The sequence below is a fragment of the Neltuma alba genome, unplaced genomic scaffold (genome assembly GCF_004799145.2).
Source record: "Neltuma alba isolate B1F8T4 unplaced genomic scaffold, ASM479914v2 tig00012831_pilon, whole genome shotgun sequence".
Lineage (NCBI taxonomy): Eukaryota > Viridiplantae > Streptophyta > Magnoliopsida > Fabales > Fabaceae > Neltuma > Neltuma alba.
In genome coordinates, this window is record NW_021637221.1 from 35,603 (window position 1) to 54,019 (window position 18,417).

Below are 18,417 nucleotides of genomic sequence, written 5' to 3' on the forward strand. Positions count from 1 at the left end.
ATGATTTATCCAAAGAAAATTCCGTTGGACTGAGTTCATTTTGTTAGTTTTATTTTTGGACTCATTTTTGCGCAGGCTCATTCTAATTTCAAAATATAAAAATGATTGAATCAGCATTTTGACATCTTTTATCCTTGTTTAAAATTGTATGATCAATATTTTCCGTTAACAAAATTAATGATAGTAAAATTAAAGAGTGAAAGATGTTATAAAATGAAGCGATTGAAAATTAGAGAACCATAATCGTTATATAATATAAACTTTTTTCTCATTAATTAATTAAAATTTCTGCACATCACACTTATATATATAGGAGTGATTAACCATAAAAAAAAAAACTTGTTAGATGCTATAATATGAATACGTTTTTAAGAGAAATAAATAATTTTTGTCCACTAAAAACATTGCTTACTGAGAAAATTTATTTTAAAAGAACATAATCATATATAATATGAAATAAACAGGAATACAACAAAGACTAACAGATTAAAGTCTCCTTTCATCAACAACCGATGCACCTTAATGTCAGGGGAAATTGATATTAAAGGTTGTTTGATTAATGTTAGGAGAAAAGGACTTTTATGTCAACTAATTTTTGTAAAGTAAGATTGAGGTAAAAATAAATTGATATAGTGTGATTTTTTTCCTATACCAAGGCGAGCATAGTGTGATTTATGTTTAAGTAACTTTTTGTTAATAAGTTAATCAGATAGAAATGTCAAAAGCTATTTCATGCATTGGTGATATTTGGCATGACTTTTATGCCAATGGATTTTTTTGATTAAAAATCACTTCAAAATTGAAGCAATTTTCCCCCTCACTTTTGACTCTTCTTTTAGATTTTTTTTTTTTTTGCCTCAACTGAATTTTGTAGAATGAAAGTTTTTTTTAAATTAACATTATCTAGAAAATGTTAAAAAAAACAAATTCATTATAATAGTTAAACAATCAATATTAACCGTTAACTACAGCAACGTTGCTCCCCATTTTAAGGTCTTTAGGGCATATTGATTAAAAAAAAAAAAACTTCAGACATTTGCAGCTGCCATGTTAAAATTTGCGAGACAAAATTGAACCTCAATCATTTACATATTCTTCTCCAGTCAACTCTGAGATAAAATTTTGTCATGTACTGAAAATTATTTTAATAACTTCTCATTATAGGATTTAACATTTTTGTCATATAAAATAGTGAAAATACATCATGATTTAATCTATTTGATACATTTCAACACCATTCGTATGACTTCAGGACAAAAAACTGACTTAGTCACTTGACTTACTTGTGCATTGCGCGAGGGTAAATGGTGATCATCAAAGGAAAGAAAAAAAAAAAAGCCAACCCACTAGATATTTTTATTTTGTAAAACTAAAATTAAACCCACTTATAATGATTTGATGAAAAGCAAATAATCTGCATACAAAAGGTTAAGTACGTAAAGTGTTTTTTATACTAAGTAGATATCTCAATGGATTAAGATTTTGTTTGGGAAGGCTTAAAAATTTTCCTATAAATATGTTTTACGTAAATCGAGATAAAATTTTTCTTATATGTTTATCTCATATTCTGTAAATTATTATTAAAAAACTATTTATAAGCTGTTCTAAACAGAGCATAAATCCGTTTGCAGTGACTTAACATTAAAGTTATAGTAATATATTATGTCTGATAAAAAATGATTATAATAAAACAAAATATAAAATGACATCATATAAATGTTTCTCTTGAAAAAATCTGTAGGGAAAAAAGAAATACCCTACTAGAACCACATTTCCAATGACATGGGTCCCACACCTTTTTCTCTGGTTTTATGCCCATCACAATAAAATACAACATGAAATGATCAATCAATTCTCAAAGCTGCTATAAATAAGTCCCCATGTTGCGGTGGGCCCCACTCCCTCCTCTAGGCCGTCAAAAAGGACTTTGTCACAGTGAAAACAGAACCTTCTGGACACACCACAATCAACCAAAAATATCTAAACCCACCGTGCAATCTCGTCCGTATATTCTCACCCCCGTCAATCCCCATCTCACCGTTAAATAAACCAACATTAAACTAATTAAAATACATCAAAACTATATAAACTGCTCAGTTTCTGGAGTGTTCTTGAGCCATAGGGAGGTTGGGGAGGGTCTGCTTGTGATCTCTCCGGGGAAAGCCTCTCCTTCCTCTTTTCCTCTCCTCTTCCCCTTTCACTACACGGAACCTAAAATGCTAAGGTTCCGTGTCCCAATTCTCAAACAAGTACCATAATAATATTAAAAAAAAATCCTAGTATTATCCTTGTGTTGTGTGTTTCCCTTCCTTTTTTAAGGTAGTTTTTCTTGTTGTACGGTGTTTGTGTTTAGTTGGGTTTGGTTGAGTCAATTCGTCGACACGAAAGAGAAGAGAAAAACTGGGTCTGATTGTTGCTTCTGGATTTCATTTGGGTCTGGTTGGCGTTGCGTTATAGCATCTCTTTGCGAAAGTTTGAATTTTTCTATTTCATCGTTGAGAACGACAATGGCGAATGGAGAAGAAAAAGGCAATGACTTCTATGCGGTTATGGGATTGGATAAGGAGTGCACAGAATCAGAGCTCAGAAATGCTTATAAGAAACTCGCAATGGTTAGAATTGAATGCCTCTCTGTTCATCTTTCTTTTTTCTTAATTGCCCTGTTTGTAAGATTCCGAGAACATAGCTTGTGAAACATCCTACTTCAGATTGAGAAATGCCATGTGATCTTTGTTCCGTGAGGAACACTCTGTCCATTTTCCTCTGGTATGGGAAAAGGATTATAAGATGTGTCCCAGGAATTATGTGCGTTTGTTAGAACGTTGTAGTAAGAAAAATAATTTTGTTTGATGGGATAGAAATGGCACCCTGATCGTTGTTCAGCGTCGGGGAATTCAAAGTTCGTGGAAGAAGCTAAGAAGAAATTCCAGGCAATTCAGCAAGCCTATTCCGGTAATTTTTCCTTCTCTCTCTCTTTTTTTGATAAGTTTTTGACCATAGATAGGTGGATTCATTGGATCCTTCTTACCGAAACAAGTAATTCACGAGATGCTACTTTCGTTCTCTCTTCTTACTTTGTTTTTTCTTTTCTTTTCTGCGCCCACAGTTTTATCTGATGCGAATAAGCGGTTCTTGTATGACATAGGAGTCTATGACAGCGATGACGACGACATTGTAAGTCTCTTGGCCGACCCGTCTGGTCTCTGTTTCTTTTGAGACAAAAATTTGGTCCTTTTTACTTAAAATAGAGGAAGTGTGCCTCTTCCCCCCCCCCCTTTTTAGTTTCCCCCTGGTTTTATTATTGGTCATTCTTGCCCTGTTTTTGAGCTATTTTCCCCCTTTTCTCTGTAAAGTGATAAATTTTCTTATTTCTGGGCTTTATACTGGGTTCTATTTTGTTTCCTTCAAGATAGAAATCAGCATGATTGATTCTCAATCTTTGTGGGCTGCTTAGCTTCTTCATATGGATGTTTGTATCGGCGTTTCTGTCGCCTAGCATCTTTTTTGTACTAATATTTAACTGTTTTTCCTAATTCTTGCAGGGGATGGGAGATTTCTTGAACGAAATGGCAGCAATGATGAGCCAAACAAAACCAAATGTGAGTCATTCTTATACTCAAAGTCAGTATTTAATGTTTAATTTTGAGGGGTAAAATGTTGGAAAATTCGACCTACCTGCTTTGGTTAGTTTAGTGGATAAAGCTACTAATAAACATGAGGTTAACTTTTGTCAAATCCTACGTTGTTGTTGCTGGTGCTGCTTTTCTTTCGTTTCTTGAAAGATTCCTCCTCCTTTTGTTCTCTCGAGATTGAAAATGGGCCACCTCTGGGTCACAGGTCGATCTGTTCTTTTTCTGGGGCCCGAACAATTTTAGCTCGAGAGATAATATCCTGTAAATTCGTTGAAGTGAATATTAGTCAGGTCAAAACAAAATGGGCTGAATATTAAGGAGAATTACAATCAAATCCTACAAAAAAAAAATAATTACTAAAAAGTGCCACTGCTTACAATGACATGTCCTATAGATTATAATGACAAGTCCTATATGAAGAATGATAAATTCTGGAACTTGTTTTTTAATTGTTTTCTTTGTTTGGAACCTCATTATAATTCTCCCTATATTAATTACATTTTCTCTGAAATTTTCTCCCCATTGATTTTGACTTCCTGGCATTTTGTTTTTCATCATTAATCCAGTTTTTCAGACTGAAAAGTAAGTAGTAATTGCTAGGTGAAATGGTTGGAGTAGTAGGGTACGGGTTTTCTTTCGGGCAATGATTTTCTTCAACCAAGTTGTAAATCATAAAAAGAATATTTTTTTAGGTAATAATACTAACAAATTCCGGGGTAGAAGTGTAAAGACACAAGCTTCATGATCAACTAGGACGCCGACCCTTTATGTTTTCACTGGGAGCAGAATGGTAGCTTATGGGGTTTGTAGCTGGAAATTCAGCGCCAGAATTCGCGGGTCCATGGGAATGGTGGGTCCCATGGTGCTGCCATTCTTGTCCCCAGGTTTCCGATTCCGATGCGATCTGTGATAACAGTAGCCGGTGCGGCACGAATAATATGGGGCCCACATGGGAGCAACCTGAGCTTTCGCTGACAGTTTTTGACGCTGAAACTTAAGGCCCCGTTTGGTTCACAGGTAGACATGGGTATGTTGGCGCCACGCCACAACTTGTCCCCATTTGCTGACTTGTCCAATCTGGTTTTTTGAAATTTCTCGTAAACATGTTAGGCAGATGTTCTTTGTTCAACATAGGCCCTACCCAGTCTTCTCAGTCCGTACGTATTAGGTATGATTCCATTATACTTCACTTGTGAGGGTCAACAATAAAACAAATTGTAATTTGCATCGTAAGCTTTGATCCTTATGACTGTTTTGGCTATTGAACCTTTGCGAGAGTCGTTTATTTGGGATGTTAGGTATAACAGGACAAGGTAGGTAGTTGCCTTAAGTTCAGAGATGAAGATAAGTACTTTGTTGTCCGTGCTTGTGGTTGCGGTTGGTGGCCGTTGCCTTGAGGGGTGGTTCCTGCAATCAACGTTTAGCAAATTTCTGGGGTTATGTTATTATATTCTGGGTTTAAGCCTTTCTTGATTAAAAACTCTCGCTGCCAAATTAATCGTGCCATGCTTGTTTGTCAACTTTATGGTGTCAATGTGCAGATCTTAATGTGTAAAGCTTGGAACATATGGAGTTCGTTTGTGTGTACTCATTTTGGTGACATTGTTTTGTGTGTGTGTGAATGGACAGGAAAATGGGGAGGAGAGCTTTGAGGAGTTGCAACAACTGTTTGAAGATATGTTTCAAAGTGACATTGGATGTTCTGGAAGTGACTCCCACACTGCTGCTTCTTGTTCTGCATCATCTACGTACGTAACTTACTCTGAAACTTCCACTTCTAACAAACGCAATTCCTCGGAGATGAATGTTGGGAAGAATGCGGATTCTCTTGACTTTGAAGCCACCTTCCAGGACTTCTGTCTAGGGGTTAGTGTATATATATATATGCCTTTCTAAGTGTTCACTTTCGTACTGCATGATACATCAATGATTAGGGAAAATGAGATTTGCCTTAGTTTTTATCTAAAAGAAAAATTCTCGAACCATATCTCTACATTGGTTATATACATAGAGGATATGTAATCGTGTGAATTGTTGTGACCCCCAAAATTTGGCAGCAGCCTTGGCTTAATAGATTAGTGGTTTTGAATCTTTTCATCCAGAGAGTCTAAGTGAGTTGTGTGTTCTTTCTTATGTTGAACTTGTACCCAAGGTGTTTCTAGTAAACTAACATTACCGGTGAGGAAACAAATGAAGTTGGAGTATTTATGTGTTTTGAGGTATGTCTAAATGGTAAGCTTTTTCATCTCATCATCTCTATGCCTGCTGCATTGTATCAGATATCGCAAGTCACTCCTTCGCCTGAAAATAACCTTAGTGTCTGTACATTAGTGTGTGTGTATATATAGCAATGGTCCAGTATATTTACTGGTTGGTGATATGAAGACAGGTGGATCGGCTACAAGACATAAAGAAGGGAGGAGGAGAAGGAGGAGTACGAGGAACAGGTAGCAGTAAGCGAAGACATGGTAGGAAACAAAAGGTTGCATCTGGGCATGATGTTTCCTCCAATGAGATCTCCGGTATTTCGGCATAGTCACCACCTCGTTGGCCATATGCTTCTCACCAATCTGGGGATTTTGGAACGATTCACTGATATTCTTAACCTGACTCTCTCAAAGCTGAACTGTGATTGATCTGTCTGGAACACAACAATGACTACATGTAATACTGATATGAAGAGAGTTATTAACAATGTTGGGGCGTCAACAAAATTGTCCAGTCTTGGAGAGAGGGTTGACTCGGTCTTTTTTAATCATTTTGCTTGCTGCCATTTTAGATTCAAGATGGAACTTGGAATCAAATCAAAATTTAATTTAACGGCCAATATGTGTTGTAGTTGAGGGCTTGCTTTGCAGGTTGAACTAAGAAATGTTTTATTTGTTAAAGTGGTTCTTTGTGCGGAGTTGAAGCGAGAGGAGGGAGGATACATGCATGTGAAGTGAGATACTTGTGATGGGACTGCGAGAATGAAAGTGAAGGGAGAAAAGAGAGATTGAGAGAGGAAGAGGTTGGTGGCTGTGGAAAAAGGGAATGTGGGGACGATGGCAAGTACTGAAGAAAGAAAACCGGAGAAAATGGAGGCTGGCTTCTTTTTGTAGTCAATGGAGGAGGGTCCCACAACACGTGGCCTCAGACCCCACATGTGAACTCTTTCGAAAGAGCATAACGCGGGCACTTCCGCCGTTCCTAACTTATTTTATATGAAAGTTACTTCTAATTATTTCGCGAAAACCTTATCAATTTATTCTTATTAAAGGCAGTATTTAAAATTTTTTTAACTAATAAAATTTTTAATTTTTACTCCCAAAAAATTTATTACTACCGTCGGTTTTAAATATAAAAGTTAGTTAATAAATTTAAATAGATTAAGAAAATTAGATAAGTTAAATTTTTGTAATAAATAGGTGTTTTTTTAAAAATATGTTTGTTAATTAAATGTATTGTTTAGAACTATTCGAGTTTTATATTTAAAATTAGGATAAAAATTAAATGTTGATTATATCATGGGTTGGCTCGAAAGCCGCTTTTGTCATGTGCTTATATGTTTGTTGGCAATTGATCTGATATTGGAGAATCCAAGTAGGAGAAAATGGATGTTGAAAGAAGCGAGTGTTTGATAATGCGTGTATTTCTTCCATATGTTTAATATCTTATGAGACGTAACTTTAAAAGGGGAATCATTGAAACCGATAATTGTATTGAGAATAACCTTAGGGGTACTTGAAGGGTCAGGCAACATCGGATCTAGTTCCTTTTTTTATTACGTTCACGTCCCTACCTGTAAGTTGTGCTTTCTTTTCAGGTAATATTAAAACATGATTTCTCAGATCATTGTGTTCAACACACTCATACACACAATCGATTATTTTAATTTATTTACAAATACCACTTTCTTCTCCGTTCGTTTAACATGGAACGTCTTTTTCATTTTTTTAATATTCCCACCATTTTCTTTTCCATATCATATCAGCTTGCGGATAAACCGCATTTTCTTAATTGATTTTTCCCATGTTTTTTCCTTTATCATAAAAGGTTCGTGCTTGTTGGTCTCATAATAATTAAAGGAACAAGACAACAAGTTGTGGTAGGATAGAAGATTAAAAAGACAGCCAAAGTGGCACAAGTTGTGACGGACAAAAAGGACGATTCGAATTTAGGTCCCGTTTGATACAATTTTTTTTCCAGCAGAAGCAAGCGGGGAAAAGGACTCTTGAGACTTTCTTGATTCTAAATTCTAAGCATCTACAGGTTTTATTTTTTAAAATTTTATAAATCCTTACATCTCCGACTCAAGAATTCAAGAAAGATTTTAGCAGTGAAAAGGAACTAAAAATGAGGGATAAGGATTGAGATTGAGAATGCAAAATTATATTGAAAAAGTGTTTAGCGTAAGTGATTGTGTGATATTTGGGATTAAACAAACTCATATACGTGGGATTATGGAATACCATGAGAGAACGTGGCATTCTCCAATCCTCTATCTATATGGGATTGCTTAATCCCATATGATAAGAAATCACTCATGCTAAATATTTTTTTAACATATGTTTTCAACCTTAATTCCAATCTTTACTCTGCTCCGTACCTAGTGTGTTTGCAAAAAAAAATAAATAAGAAGTCAGAAATCACAGATAGAATAAAAGTCAACTTGTCTGGGGACAACCCACGAGATGAAATCACAAAACATGAACCATTGAATTGAAATTAATGGAGGAGGCAACTTGGCATACGCAAACCAACCCATTTTTTCTTATAGTCTAAGCCCCTACCCTCAAAAGGAGCACATACCAACTTTGTTTGTTTTATTTATTCCCCCTGGTGCATGTGCCAATCAATTCATTTTTCTTGCTCACGTTAAATCACTCTTTATGCTCCTAATTTATACTCCTCAAACTTAAAAACTGATAACTAATTTATAAATATTAAAAAATTAATTAAGTTGGTTATTTGTGAGACATATATTTTTTAAAAATATCTATTAATCATTTGCATTAAAGACTATTTCTTAATGAAAATTCTTTCAAAATAATTTGAAGAACAAGTTGTAAATTTTGGCGATAAAGTAAATTTGGATCTTATGTTTAGCATCAAAGTAAATTTCTTCATTAGATCCTAAGCTTAAAGCTTTTCCAACAAGAGCACTTCCTAGTATTCGAATTTGTGTTCTTCTATTTGTGAGATAAGACTGCTTACCATCTCAACCAATAGTTTATTGGTCGTTAGATTGTATATTTACTTACTTAAGACCAAAGGAGTGCTTACTGCTTAGCCCAAAAAAAAAAGCTACACAAATTCTATGCATTTTTCTAAATTTTTATAAATTTCTATCCATTTTCAAATATTATACATTAAAATCTTCTTCATTAAAAGTTATTTTCACTTTAGTTTAAGTTTAATTATTTTTTTCCTTTTTATTGAAGCATCTTCATTTTTAGAAGACATGTCTTTTGAATAAAAAATTAAAAGAAAGTAATGTTTAGAAAAAGAAAGAACTTTAAAGTGGAGTTCCATTGTTCCAACCCGAAAAAAGAGTCAAGTTTCAACAGTAGCCTTTTATTCGGTTCGCCTGGGCAAGCACGGACTTTGGATCTCCCTTTGGGAGGAGCACTTCCCGGTGAAGCTTTCCTTTTTCGGGGGAAAAAAAATAATTTCTTTGTTTATGCGAAGGGGGAAGAATTTAAAATGTTTGTTTAGTTTTATACATATTTATATGATAAATAATCGTAAAATTTAAATAATAAATATGATATTTAACTATTTTACAGGAAAAGAAAATATTTTACTTCCCATTGTTTTGAACTTTGAAGTAATGACAATTAGGTCTCCAAAGACAATCACGTTCGTATATAACCAAACAAATACAGATGTGAGGTACTTAGCTATAAATTATTACAAGTGACATGTGAAATTCTAATGCTCTTATTCACAATAATTTGTAATTAAGACTCCTGTATTTATCATCGTTTGCGCTGCTTGCTATGAGTTTTCAGTGATTCTATTTTTTCTCTTCTTTTCTTTTTTTAAATATGTATTATCCTCTTAATAGAGACAATTCTATTTGATGTTTTGTCAATTACTAAATATAAGCTTTTTTTTTTTTGTGAAAATTCAAATCTTGATTCAACATATCCTTCTACTAGACCTAATTTTATTTCATATGGTCTAAGCATCAGGCAATACTCTCAAAAAGCCCATTGTTAACCATACAAGTGGGCCAGCCCAAAACATGTCGCACTTGGTCGAGGCCCAAATTCGTCATTGGGCCGGATGCGGCAGAAAAGCTTATCGGAAATACCTGCATGGCTGTCTCTCAAGTAAGGCGAGAATAATTGATGTAACTGGCTAAAGAAAATAATATTATCTCCTATTTTTAATATAAAATCTCGTTTGATTTTTATTTTGATTCTGAATATAAGATTTCAGTCTTTTTTTTTTAAAGCAAACATTTATTTCCACTAATGACATTGTTGCTTAGTAAGATGGGAACTCATAATAAGTGAGAGGTTGTGAGTTTGATCTTACTTATTCTTTTAGTTCTATTTACAAGGTAGAAAGAGAAGTTTTTTTTACCTTATTTATAACTTATTTCATTAAATTTTGTACATAAATGTACTATTTTTTATTTTATTTTTATAGTGTAGATAATTATTTTTTTGAATGGTATATATATTAAATAAGGCTAAGGTTAAAAAATTGTTATATTTTAATAGAGAGTTAATATAGTTTAAGATTTTTCTTGATCCGGTAAAATATGCTAGAAATGCCTTATAAATAGGATTAGAGAATTATAATCTTACATTGTTAGTACCTATCCTTTTTAAATAAAAAATTTATTTTGAAACTCGTTTTTCTCCTCAGAACCAGATTTTTTAAAAAAAAATGAAATTATACTAGTGGAATTCAAGCAATGGAATGTCCTGCACGTATCTCAGCGAGGGAGTGTTTGAAAATCCTCATAAGTGTTTTCTAGAAACACTTTTTCGTAAATTGAGATAAACTTTTTCACATGTCGTAAAATTACTTTTAAAATTATGGTTTGATTTCCATCCAAACACCCTCAAATCAAAACTGTTTAAATTGGAACTCCTTTTGGCAAATAACAAGCACCAAGGACATTTGTGATCATGTTTTTTTTTATTTTATTTTTTCAATATGAATGTGGCTTTGGTCCCCTGGCACAAGAATTTACTATTTTTTGTCTTTCTTAATTGAAAACTTTAATTTTACTCTGTTGGTATCATTAACCTCTGTAACTTTGCTTTGTTAATACTGCTAGCTTTTATGCAAAAGCTAATAATGCTGAGTGTTTAATATAAAAAAATACATATTTCAAATTAAAAATTGATTGATGGTACCATTGATAGGTGCAAACTGATATTTTTCCTATTTTTCCCTCTTTTCAACTAAATTCTAACGTGCACCAGAATCCAAGGCTAATGAATTGACCTCCTCTCCCCACCCTTATCTGCATCCTTCACAACTTTATACAACAAAAAGCTCCTAGGCATAATCATCTTGATCCTTATTATAAAATTTGCCCATAATTAATATCATACATTACATTTAAAAAATCCTAAAAGTTACAATTAATGAGATTTTAAATAAGAGCAATCTTAAAAAATAATGAATACTCCACATACGTAATGACTTATAATAAAGATCATATATTTTGTTTTATAATAAAAACCAGAATGATATGTATTTTCCTTAGAAGAATTGAGAATGATAACTTAAAACAACTTCTCCGTAATAAATCATTGCTTAAGAGCAGCAATGTTTGCCCTTTTAAAATGATGGCTTACTTAAACCTGGATCACATAATCTGGAGTCAATGGTAGAAACAATATTATCTATCCGGATAATGATGCGTGGTTAAACAAATACTACCTCCGGTCCTAATTATAAGACCCAGTTGACTTATTTGAGGAGATTAAGGAAGTAAGTTAAGTTAGTTATTTGTAATAAATAAGTGTTTTCATTCCTAAAATGTCCTTGCTAATTAAGTGTATTGGCTAGAACTATCATTATTAGAAGGACTATCTTGGAAAAAATGCATAAATATGAGAGAAAAAATGGATTGGGGTCTTATAATTAGGACCAAACAAAAAGTCAAACGGGGTCTTATATTAAGGACCAGAGGTAGTATTTTATATTAGGTAAAACATCAAATAAAACCAGTATTCTAATTCCATATTTTAGACAAATTACTAAGAATAAAAATAAACTATTGCATTTTTTTGCCAACAAAAGTATTGCATTTGAATGATTTAATTCAATATCAATATCAACATAAATGGGAAAAAATAGAGAAGTTCGCGTTATTTACACACTCAACTAACATCCACATGCTGTTATTAATTTCATAACAATACAATTGGAAAGAGGGGTTAATGTCCACTCAACATCCTAAATTATTATAATATTTTAAAACTAAATGCACTTGAAAAAATACTTAAGTTGCGGTTACACTTTTACTCTAAAAAAAAGTCCCAATTTTTTAATACTCCCTATGGCCTCCAGTCTTATTTATACACTTTAAATTTAGAGAAAGGTATAATCCAATAATATATTTGTTATTTTTTTTCTTAATTATTTATTATCTCTCAGGTCCTAATAACAATCTAAGTAACCTGTAATGATAAGTTCTACGGTAAAGAATAACAACATCTGAAACTTGTTTTGCAATTTTTTTTTTATAAGACTTGATTGTAATTCATCATGTGGGAGTCACATGGTTTGAAGTTCGGGAAAAGATCCCATTCCGAAGCAAAACATGAAGTGATTATAACATAGGCTTGCCCCGCTCTGATGTTAACCTCGGACCCCAACCAAAGTGGATAACTGTGCACCATAAACTCAAACACCAACATTAGATGGCCCCTTAATTACACATTGATCCCACGCCACTACTTTATATCCTCTGGATGAAGTCGAACCGTCGCATTTATGCAAATTACAAATTCAGTTTTCAAACACTCTCTTAGACTTGTCAATCACAGATCTTTTATTCATAATCTCATAGATGCGTGCTTGTATTTTTCTAAAAAATTTTTTTAGCCCTGTCTGAATAAACACTACTGCTAATTTGATGAATTCTTGGAAAATAAAGAATGTAATAATTTTTAAAGGGTAAAAATTGATCAAAATTCCCTAATAAGAAAGTTCATTCTTGCAAAAGCCTAAAGCGAATGTAATTCATTTTCAGCAGATTCTTATTCAAGTTATATAATATATTTTTAATTATGCGCAAATATTTTGTTTTGTGCTCTATACAGCTAGAGATGGGCTACAATTCAACTACAAAATAATTAGATATAATTCAACATACGTTCTTAAACAAATTTCAAGTGATTTTGCACAATTGATTTTTTCATTTTAGATTTTTAACCTATTTACCTTGCTTAAAATTTTATTAAACATATAAAACTGCATTTTTTTTATGATAAATAAAATGAAATGGATGCAGTAATTTTTTTTTTTTTTGGGTGGGAACAAGTAAGCATCAATATCTGGTTTTGGTGGGTGGATATTGGAAATATGGGGTGGGGAGCTTATCCAATGTGTCGAAGTAGGGCCCACGTGTTCCCTCTCCCCATGTCATTCCTCGTGGTTTCCACGTCATCCGTTTCAGCTTGGCTCATCCCCCCCCACCCAAGTCCCTTCTTCCACTCCCCTATTTTATACTCATTTTAATAATTACTCATAATTACATAAGTTGGAAAATTTTCTGTAGGAATAAAATTGACTGATTTTTAGAAGTTATATTAGGTCAATTTAAATAGAGTCAGATTGCATGAATGTAAAATTTTTTTCAGTAATAATTTGATTGGATTCGTAATGAGACTCAAACTTAAGGCTATGAATAACACGAATGTAAAAATCTGTAGGATTTTTTTGTGTGGTGAAAATGAAAGCGCAGAGAGACCTTTACTTAAAATAAAAAGCGCAATGAGACAATTTCAGGTTCCATTCTTTTCTTTAAAGGGAAAAAAGATTTGGCTCTTTCTCAGAAACATCAATTGATAGGAAATTATTTTAAAAAATGACCTTGCAAATTTGCACAAAAAGATTGTATATTTTATTAACTATTAACAAGTCGCATGTCATTTTTCAGTTTTCTTGTCTTTTGTTGATTTTTTATTCTTTTAAATACTCACATTTGAATTTTAAAATTTTCCATCTTATTTTTTATTCTGTATATAAAAATTATTTGAAATTTAATTGCTAAAATTTAGTCCATTATAAAATTATTATATTAATTAAAAAATTATGAAATAAAAGTGGACCATTAAAATTTAACATAAACAATTTAAACTACAGTGAAAAAATTAGGACACTTCTAACTGGGCTGAGTTAAATTTTAACAATTTAAGTTTATTTATTAATTTTTATTATTGAATATTGTAATAATTTTCTAACGCGTAAGATGTTAGCTATTGACGATGAGGTCAAATATGAGAAAGGTAAAAGAAGGGAAGAGTAAGAGGAGGGAAGCCGAGTCGCAAGCAACTGAGCTGAAAACATGAATTGGGAAAAAGAATAACTATAACTACGAGTAACTACTAAATATTAGGACTTGATCTTTTCATGTCACGCACTCGCAAAATGAAATTATTAGGATTACGATTTTTGAGAATCGAAAGAGAAAATATAGAAATATGGATTCAATGGCTCTAAAGAAAGCCACATTAGCCGGAGCTTAAACCAGAGATTTAGCCGTCAATATTCAATCCTCAATTCCACTCCATCTTCCTCCTCATCCTCCATTTTTCTCTCTATAAGTACACTCTTTCTCACTTCCTTCTCAAACCAAAACAACCCCCAAAAACACAAAAAAAAGAAAAAGAAAAATTGGTTCCATCTCTACGTTTCGTTCCTGGGTTTTACAATTTTGTTCCAAAAAAGAAAGCTGATTCCATAATCATGGGTTTTCTTCACAAGCTCTGGGACGAAACGCTGGCCGGCCCTGCTCCGGAGTCCGGCCTCGGAAAACTTCGCAAGTACGATTCCTTCCCTGCCTCCTCCTCCGCCTCTCCGATCTTGCCGCCGCCTACCATTACTCGCAGCATCACCATTGTTCGCACCAGCTCCGATTCCCGTTGTTTCTCCTCCGATCCCGCCTCTTTGCCGGACTCGCCCTCCGGCCCCACTACCCCTCGCACGCCTTCTACACGTAATTCTCTTCTCCCTCTCTATCTGTTTGTTTTAATGCCTGATCGCAGCTTGGTTGGGCTATAAGCTTGAATGGAACGGGTATGGTTCTATGTTGTTACTATGATAAATTTTGAATATTAAGATAAGATTCAAGTATTTATTTTGATTGAACATGGAAAATATGAGAATCTGATATGACCATCAGATTCTGCAACCCTGTAAGTTAACTTTTGCCGTAGGAATCTTTCTAGACTTCAAATCAACCCGTCTATTTTCTCCTCTCCCTTGCTATTGGGTGCAGAGATTCTAAAAGATAGTAGACCATGACCCAATTTCGACTTAATTCTCACATTAAAAGGATGACGCTAGAATTCTTCGTATGCATATAAAACATTAAAAGAGGGGAGAGAAAAAGAGAAACGACAAAGGATGAGATGTAAGTTATATAAAGTCACATTCTTTTATGTCATTCCCTCTTTTGAGCTACGCTCTTTGGATCAGTTGAAAATTTATCAGAGAGATTTGTGAAAGTTAATGGGTTTTTGTTGGTTCTTTTTCATGCAGCGGGGACTCCAGCAGGTGATTTCAAGAAATTCACGAGGAGAAAATCGCCAACTCAAGCAGGACGACCTGAGTCTACAAGTCCGAACATTTCCGATTGGTTCTCTTTTTTCTTTTCCGATTTCCTGTTTGGTGCATCAAATTATATGTGCGGTTGTCTTGTTTCTTCTCTGAGTTCGTAACTATGGCGGTCTCTATGTGGTTTTACAGGGTAATTATGAGTGCTTTCGATCGTTGAAGGAGTAAAGCAAGAGACTTTGACTCGGAAAATATCAGGCAGATGGATTCGTTTTGTACACGGAAGAGAGATTCCAAGGGAAACATCGTTTTGTGTTTGTGTACGTGTGCTTGTGTATATAACGAGTAGTAGATTAGTAGCTTCCTACAATAAGATGGTTCCTCAGATCATGAAGAAGGAGCCAGTTCTTCTTGGGATCCTGGAGATGGAAAGTACTGTCTCGGACCTGAGTTTGACTTGTTCTTCTCTTCTTCTTTTTTTTTTTTAAAACTTATTTTTCGATTTCCCTTCTCTCTCCTTATATACAATAACACATATATGTATGTACGTATGTATTTCTAAGGCTCACTTCAAGGGTTTTGATTGTGTGTATGGATTTTGGAGACTGAGTTCTCTCAGTGGAACTCAATAATGAAACTTGAACATTTCGTGTGTGTTACTTCGCAGACCTCATCACTTCTACTCATATATTAATATACGTGTCCATTAAATTTGAGGAAAAGATCACGGAATTAGATTCTCTAGATTTCTTCTAAGTATAGAAAAAATTAATCTTTTTTCCTTTTATCGGATTCTTAAAATTTTGGACCCCTTAATCCCTCATCCTTTAAATAGTTAAACAAGTGTCAAAATTCTGTTATTAAGCATAAACATAGATGGACAACTCTCAAATTTCACTCATTAAATACATTTTCCTATATGATAGATGAAGACTTATTAAGGATATACTATTTATAACTAATGAAAAACAGAACTAATTATAAATATTATATTTTTACTAGAACTAGAATTAGAAAGGCTCTAAGTTTGAGATAAATCATGTTCCTAATGACTAATGAATAATGCAGCCTTTATATCTTTTGTTGATACGGCAATGGTTATATTTGCATATATTTCTATAAACGAAGCTCAAATTAATACATGCACATATTACTTCACATGCATCATCACTTAAATTATTAATATACGTATGTATTAAATGTGAAGGATAAAAAACATGAGATTAGATTCTCTAAGGTTCTTTTAAGCAGATATTTGGTGAAGGTGGCATGTGAACTTCAAAATACATTTTTGGAATTATGACTATTTTCATGACTCATCTTATTTGTCACATTAAATTAGTCTTCTTATACATTATTATACGGGACGATTAATTAGTAAGATCAGTCATAAGTTATATAAAGGTTGACTTATAAATGTTATAATTACGCTAGAATTAGAATTAGGAAGGATTCGAGCTGAAAATAAATTTAATTATTTATGATCAATGAATAATAATAGGTCTTTATATTATTTTACATTCCACATGGTCATTGATGATATACTGTAATTGTAATGATTGTTCAACATGACCAAAAGGAGGAGTCAAGTGAATAAAACTTCAATGAGAAGTTAGTGTTTAGTTAAATATGGAACAAATAGCACTCTTAGACGGATAAATATGAAGAAACTTTTCTGTTGGAAGTTAGAAAGAAAAGATGTTTCAACTTTTGTAGAAATCCTAATTAGATGGGATGAGAAAGAAATAAGAGGCAAGATTGAATCTTCAAAAGCAAGGCCAATGGTGAGGCTGCTTTCACTTTGATCTCATCAGATTTCTGCAGTAAAGCCATGATGATTAATTCCAACCTAATCAATCTCACTTCATAAATATCAGATACCTTCAGAATCCACTTCCTCCATTTTTCATAATACTTTAGTGAAATTGAGGCCTCACATTGTCCAGAGAATCATCATCATGAGCACCCAAATCTGCAAATTTTGTTTTGAGGCGCCACTACAGTGGAAAGTTGCTTTGTTATGGTGCTTTGGCTGAGCCAATAGTTAAAGCAAAGCGATGCAATTTGATTTTGATTATTGACTCTTCCAGTTTCAGGGCTGATAGATACATAGTAAATGGGCTATTTGATTTTGATTGGACGACATATATGATATATATTAAACCTTTATTAGTTTGCTAGAATCAATGATTAGGAAGGAACTGTGCTGAATGACTTATTTAATAGGGCAGATATTACACCACCAAAAACTGTCTCTTTAATAATGCAAATGAGCCGCATGAATGAATGGAAGCTTTTAAACATACACAAGTACCTTTTCCTTTATTGGTTTCGCTTCTCCTTTGTCTTCTTTATAACTTCCTAACTCATTGGCTATCAAGTTATCAATAAATGTCATTGTGGCTGTTAGTAGCTACTGCGCTTCCAAGTTCTCATCTTACAGTTTTGTCATTGAATGCCTGTCTGGAGCCACGTTAAGTAGTGACTTTTAAGTAGTTTTTGGCTTTTAATGTATTTGAGTGCCCGTTTGGATCAGTGTTTGTTGGCCCAAACATGACTTAAAATTAAAAATAAGCTCGGTTGACACGTTGGGTCTGTTTGGCAAAGCTTGTGGTGTATTGGGCTTATTAATTTTTAAGCCATTTGAACGCCTAATTGAAATAAGCTACAAGGGAGAGCTTATGATCATATCAGAAGAGCTTATTTTGTTTTGCTTTATATTTGCAATATTGTTTTTTCATTTCTATGATGTTTTCAAACTTAATTCACTCAATCAATTTCACTTCTTCATATTAAATTAATTTAAATTTATTGTATTATCTCAATTCATTTTTTTCCATGTTTCACTTTATATTTAAAATATCTTTTATGATTTTTCTAAAGTTTTCAATTTAATTCACTCATTAAATTTAACTTCTTCACATTAAATTATTTTAATTTCATTGTATTATGTGAAATCATTTTTTTTTGTTTTATTATTTATTAAAACTCATACCCATTTTAGTCATTTTACAACCAAACTTACTTTTACTCAACCATAATCCAATAA

General features: G+C 33.2%; 2 protein-coding genes and 1 long non-coding RNA gene across 7 annotated transcripts in view; 2 read left to right on the top strand and 1 right to left on the bottom strand.

Moving 5' to 3' along the window:
• Positions 1-6,457, top strand: part of LOC114731430 (dnaJ homolog subfamily B member 6) — a 23,033-nt gene extending 16,576 nt beyond the window's left edge. Inside the window, exons 3-8 of one of the 4 annotated variants that reach the window (XM_028918591.1) lie at positions 2,225-2,612; positions 2,859-2,952; positions 3,107-3,174; positions 3,543-3,599; positions 5,262-5,498; positions 6,022-6,457. In XM_028918591.1, the coding sequence (XP_028774424.1) occupies positions 2,508-2,612; positions 2,859-2,952; positions 3,107-3,174; positions 3,543-3,599; positions 5,262-5,498; positions 6,022-6,168 (708 nt within the window). In that variant the 5' untranslated portion in view covers positions 2,225-2,507 and the 3' untranslated portion in view covers positions 6,169-6,457. Of the gene's footprint in view, positions 1-2,120; positions 2,613-2,858; positions 2,953-3,106; positions 3,175-3,542; positions 3,600-5,261; positions 5,499-6,017 lie in introns of those variants that run through there. The other 3 variants (XM_028918593.1, XM_028918594.1, XM_028918592.1) reach the window with 3 other exon arrangements.
• Positions 4,086-14,528, bottom strand: LOC114731433 (uncharacterized). Its single transcript, XR_003738918.1, has 3 exons — positions 14,452-14,528; positions 11,478-11,485; positions 4,086-4,101 (listed from the first exon to the last, which is right to left on the bottom strand). It is a non-coding gene; the product is annotated as an uncharacterized LOC114731433 (long non-coding RNA).
• On the top strand, positions 14,508-16,027 carry LOC114731432 (dormancy-associated protein homolog 4). Of its 2 annotated transcripts, none has more exons than XM_028918597.1 (3): positions 14,508-14,808; positions 15,354-15,450; positions 15,561-16,027. In XM_028918597.1, the coding sequence occupies exons 1-3, from the start codon at positions 14,559-14,561 to the stop codon at positions 15,586-15,588; spliced, it is 375 nt and encodes a 124-aa protein (XP_028774430.1). In that variant the 5' UTR covers positions 14,508-14,558; the 3' UTR covers positions 15,589-16,027. The 2 variants fall into 2 exon arrangements, with proteins under 2 accessions (XP_028774430.1, XP_028774431.1); XM_028918598.1 differs by having other exon boundaries at positions 14,527-14,808; positions 15,354-15,431.
• The last annotated feature ends 2,390 nt before the right edge of the window (positions 16,028-18,417 follow it).

Excerpts from the sequence above, each read along its gene's own strand:
- LOC114731432 (XM_028918597.1), top strand. The coding sequence starts at position 14,559 with ATGGGTTTTCTTCACAAGCTCTGGGACGAAACGCTGGCCGGCCCTGCT. Across the intron at positions 14,809-15,353 it reads CCCTCGCACGCCTTCTACAC|CGGGGACTCCAGCAGGTGAT; the intron begins GTAATTCTCTTC and ends TTTTTCATGCAG. Across the intron at positions 15,451-15,560 it reads AGTCCGAACATTTCCGATTG|GGTAATTATGAGTGCTTTCG; the intron begins GTTCTCTTTTTT and ends GTGGTTTTACAG.